The following is a 19,603-nucleotide window of genomic DNA, read 5'->3' as shown; positions in this document are numbered from 1 at the left end:
AGTACGTTGCTGTGTAGATGTACCCTAAGAAAAGCAAATTCACCAATATAAAGATTCATGCAGCATATAAAACATCAAGTAACCAGATAACAAAAGACAACATTCTAGTAATGAATGAAGGTTACATTTTTGTTTTTGAGTTTTAGCAGAATATTTCTATCAAGCCTTAAATGGGTTATATTTACTTCTGAAACAAATCCTTACATTCCTAAATTACTAGTCATGGATAAAGATAATTTTTGAGTCAGTCTCTGCAAATACCTAAAATCCACTGAGAGATTACTACAGAGATTACTTTTATTATGGAAAAACAGATAGTTTCATGTTACTATATATCAGAGTATCAAAGACAAATACAACTGCTTAGGGTAAATTAAATTTTTAATATTAGCATCATATGAAAACCCATAGAGTTCTATGTTTTTTCTCCTTCCATGATATTAAACATTTAATGGATGTTTAACATAGACTATTATCAGACCACAAATATTTTCTGAAGCAACTCTCAATAGTTCTACCACTCATTCATGGAGGCACTCATTTTTCTTTGCTGTTATGTTACTCTAAAACTTGAAACCCCAGCTGATGCAAACTCTTTTCCTGAAAGGACATTATCTCACTTTGCTTTATTAACTTTTTTGGAATGTGGTCTGTCTTAAATTTATTTTTTCTTGTAGCAAAGCATCTGTGTAATTAATTTAAAAAAAGGCATACTAGAGCCTTGAACAATTTCATAAAATAAAAATTACTCAACTCAAAGTTTTTCACATTTCATCATGAATTTAAACATGGGCCATTTTTATACAACATTTTACTATTTCATATTTCTCAGGAAAAACTGACCCATTTTTAAAATAAAAACAGACCTAGATTTTGAGCATGGACTATTTTTGTAGGCTGAACAGAGCTACATACATTTAAAGTACTAGAAGATTTACCCAGTGTTGCTTGGATCCTCAACTCAATTTTTGGGTTTTGGAAAATAAAATTAAAATGTACATGCTTCATTTAAATCATTGCTCCGGGGTGGGGTTGGGGATGATGGGTTCAGTATGCAGTAAGGAAGTAAGCATGGCACCTTGTTCCTATTTTGCTCATTTCCTGTGATTACTACCATTCATGGTCTTTTAATGTTAGAAGAGAGTCCTACAGCAGCTTGGGGCCAGGTGAGAAATGTTGCTCCACACAGCTGGGGGAGTGAGTGCATGCGTGAATGCGTGCATGCGTGTGCGTGTGTGTGTCCCCCTAGGTAGGGCAGGTTCAGGTTCGTCTATGCTCCAGCCAGAGTAAGGAATGCAGCAAACAGTGCACTTTCCCCTCACTTGGTAACAAAGGGGAACAGCCAGCCGTGTTCCCATATGAATTAGGGAGGGGGGAAGAGTGATAGAAATGTAGCCGTGTTAGTCTGGGGTAGTTGAAGCAAAATGCAGGACAATGTAGCACTTTAAAGACTAACAAGATGGTTTATTAGATGATGAGCTTTCGTGGGCCAGACCCACTTCCTCAGATCAAATAGTGGAAGAAAGTAGTCACAACCATATATACCAAAGGATACAATTTAAAAAAATGAACAAATATGAAAAGGACAAATCACATTGCAGAACAGAAGGAGGATGCGGGGGGGTGGGAAGGGGGAGGAAGGAAGGTAAGTGTCTGTGAATTGCTGATATTAAAGGTAGGGAGAGTGGGATGTTTGTGAGTTAATGGTATTACAGGTGATAATTGGGGAAACTGTCTTGATAATGGGTGAGAAAGTTCAAAGACTTGTTAAGTCCTTGTCGGTAAGTGTCGAATTTTAACATGAATGACAGTTCAGAGGATTCCCTTTCAAGTGCAGATGTAAAAGGTCTTTGTAGCAGAATGCAGGTGGCTAAGTCATTTAGAGAGTGTCCTTTCTGGTTAAAGTGGCAAGAAACTGTTTTCTCTTTGTGATCTTGTCTAATATCTGTTTTGTGGGCATTAATCCTTTGGCGAAGTGTCTGAGATGTTTGTCCAATGTACATAGCAGACGGACACTTTCGGCACATGATAGCGTAGATTATATTTCTGGATGCGCAGGAATATGTGTTCTTGATCTTATAACTCACTTGGTTAGGTCCAATAATGGTATCAGCAGAATGAATATGTGGACAAAGCTGGCAACGGGGTTTGTTGCAAGGGAAGGTACCAGGGTTGGTATTAGTGTGGTATGTCCTGTGGTGGTTGGTAAGAATCATCTTGAGGTTAGGTGGTTGTCTATAGGAGACTATGGGTCTGTCTCCCAGAGCCTCTTTGAGTATGGTATCCTGTTCCAATATAGGCTGTAGTTTCTTGATAATGTGTTGGACAGGTTTAAGTTGGGGGTTGTAGGTGATGACAAGTGGTGTTCTATTGTTGGTTTTCTTGGGTCTGTCTTGAAGTAGATGGTTTCTAGGTATTCGTCTGGCTCTTTCAATTTGCTTTTTTGTTTCTCTGGGTGGGTAGTTGAGATTTATAAATGCTTGGTAGAGATCCTGAAGCTTCTGGTCTCTGTCAGTGGGGTTAGAGCAGATGCGGTTGTATCGAAGGGCTTGGCTATAGACGATGGATCGTGTGGTGTGTTCTGGATGGGAGCTGGATGCATGTAGGTAACTGTATGAGTCAGTGGGTTTTCTGTAGAGAGTGGTGTCTAATTTTCCATTGTTGATTTGTACGGTGGTGTCCAGGAAGTGGATCTCTCGTGTAGAATGGTCCAGGCTGAGGTTGATGGTGGGGTGTAGGTTGTTGAAATCTCTGTGGAATATCTCCAGTGTTTCTTGGCCATGTGTCCAGATCATAAAGATGTCATCGATGTACCGTAGGTAGAGGAGGGGTGAAAGGGGACGGGAGTTGAGGAAACGTTGTTCTAGGTCAGCCATAAAGATGTTAGCATACTGTGGGGCCATGCGTGTACCCATGGCTGTGCCGCTGATCTGGAGGTATAAGTTGTTCTCAAACCGGAAATAATTGTGGGTGAGAACAAAGTTACATAGGTCTGCTATCAGGTTGGCAGTAGTGTCCTCTGGGATAGTGTTTCTAATTGCTTGTAATCCGTCTTCATGTGGGATGTTGGTATATAGAGCTTCTACATCCATGGTGGCAAGGATGGTATTATTGGGGAGGTTATCGATGTTTTGTAATTTCCTTAGGAAGTCAGTAGTGTCTCGGAGATAGCTGGGGGTATTGGTTACGAAGGGTTTGAGAAGAGTGTCTACATAGCTGGATAGACCAGTAGTGAGCGTGCCAATACCAGAGATGATGGGACGTCCGGGGTGCCCAGGTTTATGGATCTTGGGAAGTAGATAGAACAATCCTGGTCGGGGGTCAGAAGGTGATTCTGTGAGGATTTGTTCCCGAGTAGCTGTGGGGAGGCTTTTAAGGAGACAGTGTAGTTTCTTTTGGTAGTCCAAGGTGGGATCAGAGGGGAGAGGTTTGTAAAATGTGGTGTTCGAGAGTTGTCTGGTTGCCTCCTGGTTATAGTCGGCCTTATTCATAATGACCACAGCACCCCCTTTGTCAGCTGGTTTGATTACAATGTCCAGGTTGTTTTTGAGACTCTGGATGGCATGGTGTTCAGCGCGGCTAAGATTGTGTGTCGCTTGTTGTCGTTTGTGAATAATGTCAGTCTGTGCGTTGTTGCGGAAGCTGTGTATATAGAAATCCAGATTGTAATTCCGACCGTCAGGGGGAGTCCATATAGAATTATTTTTCCTTTGGTGTTGGTAGGGGGGATCTGGTAGGTCAGATTGATGTTCAGTGGTGGTTTGGAAATATTCTCGGAGACGGAGGCGGCGAAAAAAAGCCTCAAGGTCACCACAAAATTGTATCCAGTTTGTGGGGGACGTGGGGCAGAAAGAGAGACCCCGGGACAAGACAGACTCTTCTGCTGGATTGAGTTTGTAGCTGGAGAGGTTAACAATATTATCCGGTGGGTTGAGGCAGTTGCTGTTGTAGCCAGTGGTATGGAGCAGGTTAGAAAATTTATTGTCTTTTCTTTGTTGTAGGGAATAGAAGTGTGTATAGTAGATTTCTTGTCTGGTGGAACAAAAGTCTTGCAAGGTGTCAGTCGGTGTGGATGTTTGTCTTGAGATGAGACGATCTAAGTTAGAAATGTCATTCTTGATGGTTTTCTGTTTCTTGTATAAAATACTTATCAGGTGGTTTCTTAATTTCTTGGATAGTGTGAGGCAGAGTCTTTCACTGTAGTCAGTGAAGTATGTTGATCTTAGTGGATTGTTCACTTTCAGTCCTTTGGGTACGATGTCCATTTTCTTGCACTTGGATAGAAAGATGATGTCTGTCTGTATCTGTGCGAGTTTCTTCATATGGTTGATGGATTTCCATTCCAAACGGCTAAATGTAGTGCCTTGCATGTAGAATAGTGATAGAAATGTAGCCGTGTTAGTCTGGGGTAGTTGAAGCAAAATGCAGGACAATGTAGCACTTTAAAGACTAACAAGATGGTTTATTAGATGATGAGCTTTCGTGGGCCAGACCCACTTCCTCAGATCAAAAAAAAAAAAAAAAAAAAAAAAAGGGGGGGAAGCTTCAGTTCACTTGCCTTCCCTAAAGAGTGCTAAGGGCTGGAGGCTTGGGGCTGAGGCAGTCCCAGATGCGGGGGAGGGAGTGCCCCCAGCCAGGACCTTTCACCTATCTGGTGATCTGATCTTTTCTGTATGCTTTTATCAGCAGCAATCCCATTCCAGGTTCATCCAATTTTTCTGGCATACTCAAACCCTGACCTTACTGTAAGTTATGATAGGAGGAAGCAGTGTACTAAATTTGGTGGTTCTAGCTCTTACCATTTAAGAGGAGTTCTTGAACAGACAGATTCTTTCATATATATATAGTAGATGGCACATTAAAAATAATTAAAAAAAAACAATTTAGAAAAGTGTGCAAAGTTAAATGAAAAAAAAAGAACTAATGCAAAGATCGGGGAGGGAAATTCTTTTCCTTTTCCTAAAAGTTATCCGTAAACTGGATCCGGATAGAAGCTCTCCTTACCTAGTGTTGTCCAACTAATGATTTGATTAATTAAAGGCAGACCCTTCTTATGATGAAGACTGCTGTGGGTACTGTTCACAACATATGTTGAAAGTGCTATGCTCAGCATCTAAAAAGGAAAAAAAAATCAGACTAAGACAGACAGACAGTTAATCTGGTGGGTTCCCCTAAATTAAATGAAGAATATATAAACTGTTGTTTCATACTCATGTAACTGCCTCAGTTATTATAAGAGAAGGAAGGAGGAATTGTATGGCTACGTCTAGACTGCAAGCCTCTTTCGAAAGAGGCTTTTTCGAAAGATACTTTTGAAAAAGCTTCTTTCGAAAAAGAGCATCTAGACTACAATCAGTACTTTCGAAAAAACGAAGTACTTTCAATTTAATTTAGAAAGAACATGGCTGTAGTCTAGACGCAGGTGAAGTTTTTCAGAAAAAAGGCTAGTTTTTTTTAAAAAAACCCTGCTGTCTAGACACAGCCTATGAGAGGAACACATTTAAATATAACATTTTAAAATCACAATCTATAAAAGAACAATCTGTGTTCTTACATCTTTATAAACCAGAGAAATACATATTCAAGCAAAATTATTCAGCACATTGTTTTATATTCAGTTCTAATGACTCCCTAATATTTGTTCTTACTTGTATCCTATAAATCTTGGGCTTTCATTTTAGTTACAAGAAAAATAGCTCTACTTATCTCTTGCATTCAAAGTCTACCAAGCCAGCATTTTCCCCTTCTGACATTTAGTTGTACTTGAGTTTATATAAAAAGATATAAAAGTAGGTGGGAAAGCCCCGCAGTGCTGAATGTAGAATTCAGTTTTAATCTACTAATCTATTTAATGCCCTTCCCCCCCCCTCCCACCCACCCACTTTTGAAATAAGCACTACCAGCAAAAATCAGAGTGGGCAATGCAAAGGGAAAAGAAACTACAAGTTTACAAGAGGTTAATTTCTTGAACTGGCTATTCTTAAAGGTTGGTGTCCTTTGATTTGCTGTAGACAGCTAAAAAATAACACAAGAAAACGCCTCCATGACCTAACTAAAGGTGGCTGTGTTACTTTGGAGCGAGCCAACAATAAATCAAAAAGATAATTTCAACTAGAATTAAAAGTATATAGTAGCAATACTGTGGTAGTACTAAAAGGCAAAATCACATTCAGCAACACATTGCTAGGCACTCTACAAACAATGTGAAGATTTAAATGATATCAAGATGAGTGGAAGAGAGCTCTTAATTATTACACCACAATACTGCTAATTGTTCCCTTTTTTATGTACTCTTTAAATACCTGCCATTCACATGCCACACACAGTGACATCTAGTGGTAACTGCAAAAGTTGCATGCTTCATAATAGGGTGGTTTTGTGGCTTGATGTTCAAAAGTGCAGAAAATCTGTAGGACCTATTTACTTTTATCATTTTTTAAAATCAGACGATAAGAATACACACAAGATATTTCTGCATACACCAGTACTGGTTAGTAGTAAGCAGTAAACCTCCAAAAGCTCAGAGGATCTGCTCAGTCAAGCATGCATATATTGGAAAACATTTGCAGGATTTAGAGCAGCCTGGTCACTCCCCTTCCCTTTATTATTTTTGTTCAGGTTGGAAAAAAATGTGGTGCTATAGGGCTCTGCCTGCCTTTAAGTTATGATGTGTCCACCAGTGAAATCAAATCACACCCAGTAAGTGATTCCCCATAGAGTACCCTTCACATCCCTGTGGGTGACCTGAGCAAGCTAGTAAACCTGCCAAAGTGGTATTAGCGCCAACTTCTGGGAACACTTAATTCTACAGACATAAAAACATTCAGGTTGGTTGCAGCTTTCATTTTAAAAAAAAAAAATTTTCCAGTATATGTGAAGACAACTTTGAAAATGTAAACCCTGAGCTAGATTTAAGATGACTATATTTTTCAAAGGGAAAATGGGACACTGAGGGTACGTCTAGACTACAAGCCTCTTTCAAAAGAGGCTTTTTCAAAAATATCTTTCAAAAAAGCCTCTTTAGAAAAAGAGCGTCTAGACAACAAGAAGATTTTTTGAAAAAGTGGGTCACTTTTTCGAAAGAGAATATAGACGCTCTCTTTTGAAAAAGCCCTGTTTTCATGCAATAGTGCCTTTTTTCTAAAGATGACTTTCGAAAAAAGCATTATTCCTCGTAGAATGAGGTTTACCGCTGTCGACAAAACCACCACGTTCTTTTGATTTACTGTTGACAGAACGCGGTGGTAGTCTAGATTCAGGAAAAGTTTTTTTTTGAAGAAACCCTGTAGTCTAGACACACCCTGAATGAGGCTAGGCCAAGCTCTCTTCCTAACAATTGGCTGGCTAGCTGCTTGTCTGAACCACATACGCCTCCTCACACTGCTCGCCCAAGTCCTGTCCCCCATTCCACATAGGACTGGCATCACTGCTCATCCAAGCCCTACCTGTCTCCTGACCAAACCATGCCTCCCCCAGTGCAGGACTGGCATCATTGCTCCTCCTCCCACATACACATTCCATCACATCCTACTTTTCTGACAGAAGTGGGCATTTTTCTTGTTTTCTCTTGCCAAATGACCAAGCTTACAAACAAGAGCAAATGGAACACATATCCATTTTTTTTTGACAAAAGAAGAAGTCAGGAAGGCCAGCACAGAGCTTAAAAAGGGACTATTTTGGCCAAAAATGGAATGTATGGTCAACCTAGCTACAGTTGAAAAATTTTCTTAGTTTTTCCTAAAGCTCACAGGTTATTCATGATACCAGTCCCTAAAGCTGCCCAGGGTTGGCCTTTGTGGTCTGTAAAAAATACAGCCACAAGTCTTAGATTTTGAAAGGACACCAGACCAATTCAGGGATATAGAAAGTAATAGCTGAGCTACTGCTTTCAATGCCTCTTATAGTCAGCAATTGAGGCAGTTCACTTGTTAAGCAACCAACATGATTTATAGCCCAAGACAAGAGAATGGTGTGAAAGATAGCATGGATTATGCCTAAAACTGATAGCCAAGAACTCCTGTGTTCTAATCTTAGCACTGACAAATGACTTTCATTGTGACCTTAGTCAAGTCATTCTTCCTTATTTTCCCCATCTGTGAAACGAGATTAATAAGTTAGCCATTTCCTAGGGAATGTGATACCTTCACATCCACATGAAACTCAAGTCTTTTAGAAGCCATAACTGACCTTCATGTTAGTAACAAACAGACAAAACAGCTTCATGTACTACATTGGTTTCTACATACCTCTGCAGTTAACTTAAACTAATATGTACTTCAATGAGAGAATTTTAAGAGATTCAGTAAATACTGTACAGTTGGCAATAAGTATCTCACATTTTTTCCCATTCTTGAAGTCTTATGATTATTGATTTTTTTAAAACACAAAACCATATTTAAAAAGGATGATACCCTACTCTCTATACTGAACAAAATGCAACTAAAATGCAATTTCTAGGCTAATGCCATCAGCAGCAAACCTTGGTTTGCAATTGTTATCTTTATAGACTACAGGGGAATAATTAGTATTTTATAGCTCAAATAAACAGTGAATTGTGTCAAACAGGGAATTAAGTGTAAAACTGAAGTCAGTACATGAATAGGACTTAAAAGTGTAACAAAGGGTCTATCTTAGAGAATTACTGTGCTGGCAGAGGAAAAGAGTGGGTTACTGCAGCAGATAAAATGCATGTTGTCACTGATTTTGCATACCTTGAGACTCCGACTGCCAAACTGAAGAAAATGCTGATAGCAGCTTCTCCTAGAAACCTATTGACAGAGATGGCAACAAGCCTCCACATGGATCTTTCCTGCTGAAGTAGAGAAGTGGGCCACCAAAGCCTGCCTGTCTCCCCTCCCTAAAGATATTAGCTGACAAAAGGTCAAGCAGTTCACCAGTGGACTTCTCATCCAAAATCCATGCTGCTGTAGCCAGACAGGAACCCCCCCCTGTAACATCCATTTTTGCTTGCCTGGAGCATACAGGGCACACAGAGCAGTAAAAGCCTTGAACAGGAGGTCCGGATATGCCAGCTCAGTGACCCTGAATGGCTGTAAACAGAGATATGCCAATTGCTAACCAAGAGGCTGCCGAGGAGTGCCCTTGACTGAAATCCATATTGATACGAACACACAGCCGTCCGCGGGGGGAGGAATCTCCTGCCCAGTAAAAAAATGTCCAGTACTCACAATTTAGTTATCTCTCTTGCAAATGTAAATTAAGTTGAAACTTGCTTGTAAGAACTGGCGCCACAAAAACAGACCAGTACAATTTGGCATCTTAGATAAGAAAGAGGATACGGGCCCCTAGGGGTATAAAGATGGGTCCAGCAGCGCATTTACTCTGAGCGTCAATCTACCATCTATCTGCTGGTCAGGTTAGGTGTTTGATCTCCCGAAGTTCCATGGGGATGCCCACCTTGTATTCGTCTTTCCTAGGAATTGAGGGACCGGCCCTGGCTTGACCCGCTGGAGTCGAGAGGCACAGAAGGGGGTAAAAATTGTACCTGGATGTGGTCCTTTGTCTTAAGTGTACTCATAGACTTAGAGCTCCTTAAAGATTAAGCTGTCACTTGGTACCATTATTTCTATTTTCTATCTTTATTTTCTTTGTAACCATTTTTAAGATCTATATTTGCTAGCAGTTAAGAAATAGAGCAATAGCCATTGTAACCACATGATTTATAAGCTTCTTTAATAAACCTGTAACTGTTTAAGCTTTAACCTGACTCCTTCAGTTGCTGTAACAGAACCAAGCACAATTTAAAAGAACTTCAGCTGGTCATAAGGGACAGGTATAGGGAGAGCTTGGGCGTTTGGATCGTGTCGCTTCCAGGGGACAGATCTCTAGGGGCATCTCTAAGTCTTCCCTAGGCTGCCCGCTGCAAAGGTATCCTGTATCCTAGCAGTTAAAATCTGAGATGTAATAGGCTCTTCCTATAAGTTCTGGGGTGTCTGTCAGCCTGTTGGCTGCCCGCCGCAACGGGACCCCGGTCCTAGCGGTAAAAGACACGGACGTTAAACTTCTCGGGGCTCCTGTCAGTCTCTCCTATACTGCCCACTGTGACAGGGCCTTGTGTCCCAGCAGTTAAAGACTCGGGTGTAACACACACACACACACACACACACACCACACACACACTGCCCTGACCATCGGCTGACAGGTGCTTGCAAGCATGGGAAGCTGTGGGTGTCTAAGCTCACAGCACATCAAATATCTAAACAGTAAGGGTGTCACAAGACAAAGGCAGACTGCAGGATCATATATCAAAGTGCCAAACTAAATCGGGGAACGAATGTGGTCAGAGTGGTAGCATCCGCAGTCAACAGTGAACTAAGAAGGTGGGATGTATTAGAAAGGGAGAAGGGTAGGCAGATATTTGAATCTCCTGTCTCCCTCCTAATAAGGCAAAGTTGATCCCCTAAGATTTCTTCAGTCTGGCCACTCTCTATCCAAATGCCACCAGAACAGCCAAAAAGTAATGATTCATCCAAGTATACAAGAATCATGAAGTTTCAAATCTCATCCACTAAGATTGGGTCTTCTTCTGACAAAGAAAGGGCAACTAATCAGATGTAATAAGCCTTGATCCTCTCCAGAGATGATACCTCAGCTAGCATGTAATCCACTCTGGCAAATAATTGATTTCTGGATTCAAAGGTCCTATAGAAATATAAATTATATCCAAGCTTTCATTTCTGACCTTTGAGTTACGGCACACACTGGGAGGGAAGACATCCTCATTCAGAAAAATTCCAAAACAACTTGCAGCAATACGCTCAGGCAAATAAAAAGATCTGCCTTGCCCTTGTGGAGAGCATCATAGGCATGAAAGAATGGCTGACATGAAAGAGCACCTCTTTTAACCAAACAGTAGGCAGAAGTAATCACCAAAGAAACCTTAAGTCAGTTAAAATCAAAAGACTCAAAAGAAGGTGCACATAGCTCTAGAAAAACTGCCACGTAAGAGAAAGAGAAAAGGGAGGAGTGACCGGCCTTAGGGCACCCAGACTAGGAAAACAGGATCAGGAGAGGAGATGCTATCATCTCTGGCAGAGCCACCTGAAGAGAAGCAGGAATGTGCTTCAAAAAGCTAAATTAGTCCCCATCATTTCATAAGTATAGTTGGAATTATTTTTTCCAATTTGCATTACTTTACATTTATCAATATTAAATTTCATTTTCCATTTTGTTGCCCAATCACTTAGTTTGGTGAGACCTTTGTAAAGCTCTTCACAGTCTGCTTTGGTCTTAGCTATCTCGAGCAGTTTGGTATCATCTACAAATTTTGCCACCTTACTGTTTACCCCTTCTTCTAGGTAATTTTTAAATAAGTTGAATAGGATTGGTCCCAGGACAGACCCTTGGGGGACCCCACTCATTACCTCTCTCCATTTGGAAAACTTACCATTTATTTCTATCCTTTGTTTCCTTTTAACCAGTTATCAATCCATAAGAGGACCTTCCCTCTTACCCCATGACAACTTACTTTGCTTAAGAGTCCTTGGTGAGGGACCTTGTCAAAGGCTTTCTGGAAATCAAAATACACTATATCCACTGGATCCCCTTTGTCCACATGTTTGTTGACCCCCTCAAAGAACTCTAGATTAGTAAGGCTTGATTGCCCTTTAGAGAAACCATGTTGACTTTCTTCCAACATATGATATTCATCCACGTGTCTGATAATTTTATTCTTTACTATAGTTTCAACTAATTTGCCCAGTACTGACTTTAGACTTAACTGACCTTGAGGAGGATGGCATACAAACTTATGCCAATGGGCATGCATGCATGCATACATGCATGCATGTACACACATAACCAGTACTTTTTTTGTGATGGTACGCACAACAATTTTTTTAAAACCATCTGGCAACCCTAGTACCGGCACTTTTCTTTCTTTTTTTTTTTTAAACAATAAAAGCACTGCACATAACTATCCATATACATCAATAAACACAGAAGAGTATCTGACATTGCAAATATTACCACATTTAAAAAAGCTTGCTACCATGAGTATAATCTCAAGGAAAATGTAGTCAATTGAATAATTGACTGATAATAAACAGTGCCTCTTGGTAGAGTTTGCATATAAATTACTTTGCAACATTGAAATGTATTGAAAATTAGCAACTGACCTGAAATAGGTGTACTGTCAGATCTTTCTTCAGCACATATTTATTTTTGCTTTTACAAAGAGATGTCAGGGAGAAGGAAGAGATCAGGAGAATCAGCAAACCTGCCATAGTTCTATCAAAACAAATAAACAATTATTAAGATGTTCCACTTCTAAAAATTCTCACAGAAATGATTTTCCCAGGATTTTTCTCAGAAACAAAACTTAGTCATGTTATAAAATTACAGTTAGAAGCACTCAAAGTATCTTCAACCCATCTTGGGAAAACCAATATCCAGAGCCAACGGGTTAACATTAATGATATGACAGATGTTTTTTGAAGGCTTGTCATCCATAAACATTCACTGTAGCCTTCTTTTCTCTCTCTCTCTTAAGTCTTTGTTTTGTTTGTGTGTTTTGTTCATCATGTTAACGTAACACCCATCATTTTTGCTTTCTTTGAACTGCTTTCTTTGCAAGTCTATGAGTTGAATTACGAAGTTTTGTGATTTAAAGTAATTTGCTTCAAGGTTTTTTTGGTTTCATCAAGAAACTGCATTTAAATTATAATAAAGTAGTACACAGTCTGATTCTTACAGAAAGAATGTGTGATAATTTCTTTTTTCCATAAAAGATGGTTTTAAATCTCTTAAATAGATATCTAAGTTTTGTTTTATGTTACTATTATAAATATGAATGAAAATTAAAAGAACCTGACTAACAACAATGACAACTGAAGTTCTCGTTTGTTCAATGAGAAATTACTTAAAATTAGAATTTAAAAAGGAATAATATCAAAGTGCATTTGGATAAATGCTCTTTTTTAAGTTTGTCAGTGTTATTTACCATGTTTGCACCCAAATTAATATCCTCCTTCTATTAAGACCGGTATTTTCACATTTTCACTTTTTATTAAGTGAAAAAATTCTCTCCATGTGATATTATAGAATACTGTGCTAAGCAAATGGATGCAGCTTTCTTTAAAGTAATGAAGGAAAATAAAAGTGTATTCTCATTCATGAATAAATGAGGTCTCTATAATCACATTGTTAAATTCTGAATTTCAATATCTGTCTCAATTGGTTTTCAATAGTACAATTGCTCAAAGTGACTAAACTCAGCCTAAATTTGTGAATATTAAATGGAAAAATAAAGGGCTTTAAATCAAAAAAATGTTCTTACACCAGAGAAATATTTGGCTCTCTTCCTACAACAGGCATCAAGGGAAACACTGCCAAGAGTAAACACAATAGAGTCCAACTCATCGTTGTTGCCTAAAACAAAGAAACAAACAGCATCATCTTTGGACATCATGTCTATAGACAAAATTTTACTGCAGAGAGAAAACATTTCTGTATTTGCTATAGTGAGCAATAGTATAGGTGTTTAACAACAGGCAGCCATTGGAATGAGGATAAACTGAAAATAACTGACATGGCCATTTATACCACAACACTTTGACCCTGGTTTAAGAAGCATTTAGACAATTACTGAAGTTCTACTGATATCACAAGGAATTAAAATTAATTCCTGGGGTGTCTGAGCAAATCTTCTGTGTCAGAAAATGGTGTTGGAAACTGATCAATAACTTGATGGAAATTAGCAAAAGGCAAGATGAGATCCCAATAAATATTATCATCACAGATGTATAATCATTACATCTACACTATTACTAATCAACAGAATAAAACCATTGTCTTAAATCAGGGATGGGGGAACTTTTTTCGGTCAGGGGCTGCTGACCCACAAAAAATAAAAATAAAATCAGTTGGGAGCTGCACACAAGTGAGAAGCAGAAAAACAAAACAAAAACAAAAACCCTCACTGACATGGCCCCCGACTGAGAAAACACTCCCCATATTCCTCTCCCACACCAGATCTTAGGGGGGCCTAGGGTAGTAGCTTGTGTATGCTCCAGGCCAGCAGGGAGTAGAGGGAAGCTGGAACACCAGTGCAGGCTCCCCAATGCTGGGGGGGGGGGGGGGGGAAGCACCCTGAGCCTCAGGGGCTGGATCCAGGAAAGCCGGGGGCCACATCCGGCCTTGGGTTCCCCACCCCGGATTAAACTGCCACATGGAGAGTTTTATACTGCAGAGAAAGACTCAGGAATCTCTCTCATTAGAATACAGAGAAAACAAGGCTATTTAGAGATGTCCTCATATGATTTAAAATTAAATGTTGCTGTGGGTTTTGGATGAAGAAGGTTTCTGAATAAATTAAAAGTGATGGCTGACGTTAAAGGTATGCTACCTGACTCCCACCCTACAGGACCAGAGTTTTTGTTGGGAAGCATTAGTACAATAGCTGCTTCAGATATGAGACAAGGCACACTATTGGTTACTGTCAGAGAGACAGTGACAGAGGATCATAATGGCTATTTAAAAAAAAATTGTCAAGAAATATTTGTATTTAGCAAATATCTATAAGTGTACAGTACTATGACTAATCACTGTAAGATTCCTTTAAAGATCTCAGTAATTATAAAACTACTATATTTTAGTAAAATATCTGTGGATGTTTCATGACTATTTTACTGGAATTTTAACCCACGCTCTTTTAATTACTAAATCATAGAACGCAACAACTGTATACTGGTAACATTGAAGCTAATCTGAAAACAGGACAGCAGCATGACATAGCTAACAAATTGGTTGAGTTTTCTCAACCAATTTGTTAGCCCGTGGCAGTGAGGACAGGTTGAACCTCTCTAATCCAAAACTCTCCTGTCCTAGGCGGATGTCCACTTCTCATGGGGATGGCCAAGTTTCCCCGCAGTCCCATAAAGTTAGTTTACAGCCACCAGTCCTGGCTCTCAGTGTTCTGTGCTGTTATTTAGCTCTAATTTACCCTAAATATCCTCTACCAGCCCAGTAAGCAGTGGAAGTATTAGTAACGCTGCTAGACAATAATGACCTCCCATGGGCCGGAAAATTCTCTGGTTCATAACTGGTCAGTTCTGGAGGAACTAGAGAGGTTCAACATGTACCAAAAGCAATTAAGAATAGCTTTCAGTCACTTGCCATGGCAGCGCTTATCAGTCAGCACTCTTAGGCTACATTGAAACTACAATCTTCTTGCGGAAGAGCAAATGCAAATGGAGCGCTCATTTGCATATGTCAGGCTCTCATTTGCATTTCCTCTTCCTTTTCCTTTTGCACAAAAAGGCGCTGTCTACACAGAACCTTTTTCTGCAAAACCTCTTGCGCAAAAGGGAAAGGAAGAGGAAATGCAAATGAGAGCACGATATATGCAAATGAGCACTCCATTTGCATTTGCTCTTCCTCAAGAGGATCGTAGTTTAGACCTAGCCTAACTGCTTGACCTGTGAAGCTGTGACATCAATAGATCCAGGAAATGCGGCATTATCTTGTTCTGCTTGATGTCAGCCATTCTAATGAGGAGACCTGGAGGCCACAGTCCAAAAGAGATTAATTATTTATTAAAAGGCAATCTACTACTAATCAATCAAATGCCTTTTGGCAAGTCATTACTGTACCTTTGCCTGAGCCCACAGTCGTGTGATAAATGGCCAGCCAGCAAAAGCAATGAGACCAACAGTCAGGGTAGAGCGGTAGAAAAAGCTGAAAACCTAGTAAAAAATTTCAAGAAGAAAATGAGAAACAAACTTTAATGAAAGCCACATTTCTTTAAGCAGCTAAAAAGCTAGCAATGAGGTCCTTTATAAATACATAGTAATAAAGTACTTACTAATATTTCAATTCCCAGAGTACCAATTACTAAGAATCCAATAGACTGACCCAGAGGGAATGCCAAAAGCAATGGCACAAGGTCTTGAATAATTCTGAATCTGTTTAAGAAGATTGCACAGGATAATCACCATCTTTGGTTAAAACATATTAGACAGGACACTGCCTTAAATTAGAAGGTTAAAGAGCATAAGTGCTAAGAAGTAGCCCTCATTTTTCCCACTTTCACGACCATCAGAACTACATTCACTTGTATGGACTATTAAGTTTACAATATTTACCTTACATTCAGCATCTACTGAAACTGATGAAAAATTCAACAGCTTTGGCAAAAATATGCCTTGCTAGCTTTATTAGTGTCAGGTTAAACAGGTCATTACTAAAGGCCAACAGGGAGCTTGTCCAATATGTTCTGAATAATGCAAACAGGTACCTGATGTTGGCAGAACTGTCAGTGTCAGGCAACAGACAACAACTGCAAACTTACAAGTATTTCCATAATTGACAGTATTTTTTTCAGCATAGGCCAAGACCATCAGCCAATTTTGCAGAAATAGAGCCTGATTCTTAATGGTGCCGAATATCCTCAATTGAGGAGAGGGGCGGAGAGTGTTGAACACTTTGGAGGACCATAGTTAGTTTGAAATTCACTGGGAAAAAAAGGAAAATTTTGTACAACTTTTGAAATAAGTTTCTGCATATTCTTTTCAATACATTGGGAACTTGCTCCAGGGGTTAGTCTCCAGAGGCACCTTCTCCCAAAACTTGCAATGGTATTTTGGTTTTGAAGGGTATGCGATTATTTTTACTGGTTAAAAATATTTCCTAATAGAAGAAGGATCTTCTAGAAGGGCCAGAGATCACTATCAATTTGGAAATACCATTCTACCAGTTAAGAAGAGGTTAAACCAGTGTCCTACTATGTCCTAGAAATGAATACTTAAATTCAAAAGGAAGAAAAGTATTTCTCAATGACTTCTGCAAAATTTGATTGTCAACAAGGGAGGAGGGCAGAAGAGGAGTGAGATGGGTTTATGAAACAGCTGGTTTCTTTACTTACTCTTTCACAACAGCATACCATACTGGCACTGGTAACAGACAATATACGTAATACATCCAAGGACAGGTTTGAATCAGCAGGAGAAAAGCTATTAATACTCCAATTGCTGCAAACCCATACAAGAGGAGAACAGTAGATGCCTGAAATGTAAATGATTCAGATAAACATTTCTTAAACAATAATCTAATGTTTCAAACTCCAGAATATGGTTTCCCAGTTGCGTGATGCACAATACATCAAACATCAGTCCAGGAAAGAAGCTACTTTAATTTACAAGGCAGCTCAATGTAAGGTGTTTTCAGGCAACTCCCCTCCCCACCCACACACACTTAGGAATAGCATTAGACATTTAAGACTAAATTTTCAAGTGAAAGAACTAAAATGGCACATGAAAAATACATTTGCACAAATGGGTACATACAACACTGATATGTGCAAGCACAACAGACATTTGAAAACCAAAGGGAGCTGCAGTTACTTGGTACAGGCTGAACCTCCCAAATCCAGGACTCTCTGGTCCGGCAACATCTGGTCCAGCATGGCCACAGCTGTTGCTTGATCAAAGAGTACCAGAGGTTTTAGTGGGAGACAACATGGGAGCTCAGGAGCTCAGACTAGACCAAAAGTAGCTGTGCCAGAGCAGCTGGGGAGCCCCGACCTGGCTAGAGAACCCCTGACAACAACTGGGGAGCCCCCGTCCCAGCAGGGGAATCCTCAACATGAACTGGGCCAGGTAGCTGGGGAGTCCTGGCCCCAGACGAGGAACTCCTAGCTACAGAGGGGCTGCCAGTGGTGGAAGGCCCTGCCAGGGAACCTCCAGCAGCAGCAAAGCTGGTAGCAGCCAGGCGGCCCCTGTTGGAACCCTGGGAAACCCCTGGCGGCAGCGGGCCGGGGTGACTGGGCAGCACTGGCTGAGAGCATCCCGACTGAAGCAAGGCAGGCAGAGGCGGGCATCTGGGAATCATCCCAGGGAATCATCACCCATACCAGGACTGGCCCTAGCAGGGGGATGGGGTAATGGGGAATCCTGGGGAACACCCTGCGGCAGTGGGGCCATAGTGGCCAGGTCTCCCAGCTGGAAGCCCCAATGGATGCTGAGGCAGCATGCGGGCAGCAGCTTTGGAAGCCCCTTCCAGGCCAGCATTAGAGTGGCTGGGGTAGGGCAGGGAGGAGCCCAGGAGAAGCCCAGGAGTAGGCAGCCAGCAATGACCACCCCTGGTCTGGCAAACTCGCTGGTTCGGGACAGCTCAGATCCCAAGGGTGCCAGACCAGGGAGGTCCAACCTATATTCTGGAAAATAAGAAATTTAGATGTCTAAATATGCATTTAAGAGACTTTAGCATCCACATTTGCATAACATTTACTATGTTCAAATATTTCAACGTAAAATTCTATTTGCAAAACATTTGTTTGTGTAAGAAATTAGTGGGAGAAGAACCTACAGTAATCAAACTGTTACAATTCTTTAATTGCTATTGGAAAGCTTAACTGCCTTTTAAGGAACTACAGACTGATACTTCACAGCTTTCTCTTATGTGAGTAAGCTTTTCTGCCTAATGCAGGTCTGAAAAAAGAGGCTTCAAGTTAGCATTTTTTTTTGTTAAAATTGATATATTTGGTATTAATCCTTTTTTTCTAAACCCTTTTAGGATTTTCATGTCCATACAAGAAAGAAATCAAGGGACATGGCTATTTTTATTGGCATTGTGATAGCTTCTAGAAGCTGCAGCCCCATTGTGCTAGCAACTGCAGAAACTCATTGCAAGGAAGATGAAGAGCTTACAATCGGACTATAGACAAGAAATGGCTATGGTAACTTCCTTAAAACTTTCCATACACAGCTAGCCCTGTGATGATTCACTGATTTAAAATAACTGGGCCACTACAAAGAATTGATAGCCTATCCCTAAAGAGAATATTCCTTTTAGTAGCAAGAGACAGAGCAGATTGTTTTATCAGGCTTATTTATTGCAAAACAAAGTACTTGTAAAAAAGAGAATTTAAAAAAATATATAAAAAACTGTGATATACTCTTAGAAATTGATGAAATTTTCTAAACCAGTTGCCTATAACTAGAAGCCAGGTAGCTAGCATAAAACATTAATTCCTCTTCCATTTCCCTGTAATTGACATAAAACTTTGTCTATCGAAAGTAATGGCAAGTATCAGATCTAAATGACTTTTAAAATAAAATATCTGGCATGTTACGTCTTATTAAATTAGGATAAAATATGTCACATTGAAAGCTGACCAAATGCAACTAGCTTATTATATATCTTTTGGTTCAACTACTTGTTCCCAAATTGCAGATGAAAGGAGATTTACATTGTGTATGGATGTTTAAAAATAGGGAAAAAACCCAAAGCTACCTGTTCTGTAACAGGTGTTCTTTGAGATGGGTTGTTCATGTTCTTTCCACAGTAGGTGTAAGTGTTCACCACATGCACCAGTGCTAGAAGGTTTTTTCCCTTAGCAGTACTCATAGACAAGCACGCCTAGCAGCTGCTGGAGTAGCACCACCTTGGTGCAGTAATAAGGGGTGCTACGTGTTCCCTCCTTCTCTCAGTTCCTTCTTGCTGGAAACTAACAGTTGGGAAGAAGGACAGGACCATAAAATGGAAATGAGCAACATAGCTCAAAGAACACCACTTGTGGAATAGATAACTATCCCTTCTTTTTCAAGTGATTGCTCATGTGCCGTTCACAGTAGGGATTCCCAAG

General features: G+C 40.0%; 1 protein-coding gene and 1 long non-coding RNA gene across 7 annotated transcripts in view; one reads left to right on the top strand and one right to left on the bottom strand.

Annotated features, from left to right (window-relative positions):
- The window catches only part of PIGN (phosphatidylinositol glycan anchor biosynthesis class N), a 160,175-nt gene that overhangs the window by 44,819 nt on the left and 95,753 nt on the right, over positions 1-19,603 (bottom strand). For all 5 annotated transcript variants that reach the window (XM_075921393.2, XM_075921390.2, XM_075921392.2 and 2 more), the window contains 6 exons: positions 16,883-17,022; positions 15,824-15,923; positions 15,612-15,704; positions 13,298-13,389; positions 12,138-12,249; positions 5,005-5,113 (listed from right to left, as the gene is read on the bottom strand). In XM_075921393.2, coding sequence (XP_075777508.2) covers positions 5,005-5,113; positions 12,138-12,249; positions 13,298-13,389; positions 15,612-15,704; positions 15,824-15,923; positions 16,883-17,022 — 646 coding nt within the window. The remainder of the gene's footprint in view (positions 1-5,004; positions 5,114-12,137; positions 12,250-13,297; positions 13,390-15,611; positions 15,705-15,823; positions 15,924-16,882; positions 17,023-19,603) is intronic.
- The window catches only part of LOC142827196 (uncharacterized), a 92,062-nt gene that overhangs the window by 67,637 nt on the left and 4,822 nt on the right, over positions 1-19,603 (top strand). For both annotated transcript variants that reach the window (XR_012901716.2, XR_012901715.2), the window contains exon 2: positions 18,532-18,694. This is a non-coding gene — a long non-coding RNA (uncharacterized LOC142827196). The remainder of the gene's footprint in view (positions 1-18,531; positions 18,695-19,603) is intronic.

The sequence above is a fragment of the Pelodiscus sinensis genome, chromosome 2, assembly GCF_052426305.1.
Source record: "Pelodiscus sinensis isolate ZL-2025 chromosome 2, ASM5242630v1, whole genome shotgun sequence".
In the NCBI taxonomy this organism is placed as follows: domain Eukaryota; kingdom Metazoa; phylum Chordata; order Testudines; family Trionychidae; genus Pelodiscus; species Pelodiscus sinensis.
This window is presented reverse-complemented; position numbering and strand designations above follow the sequence as displayed.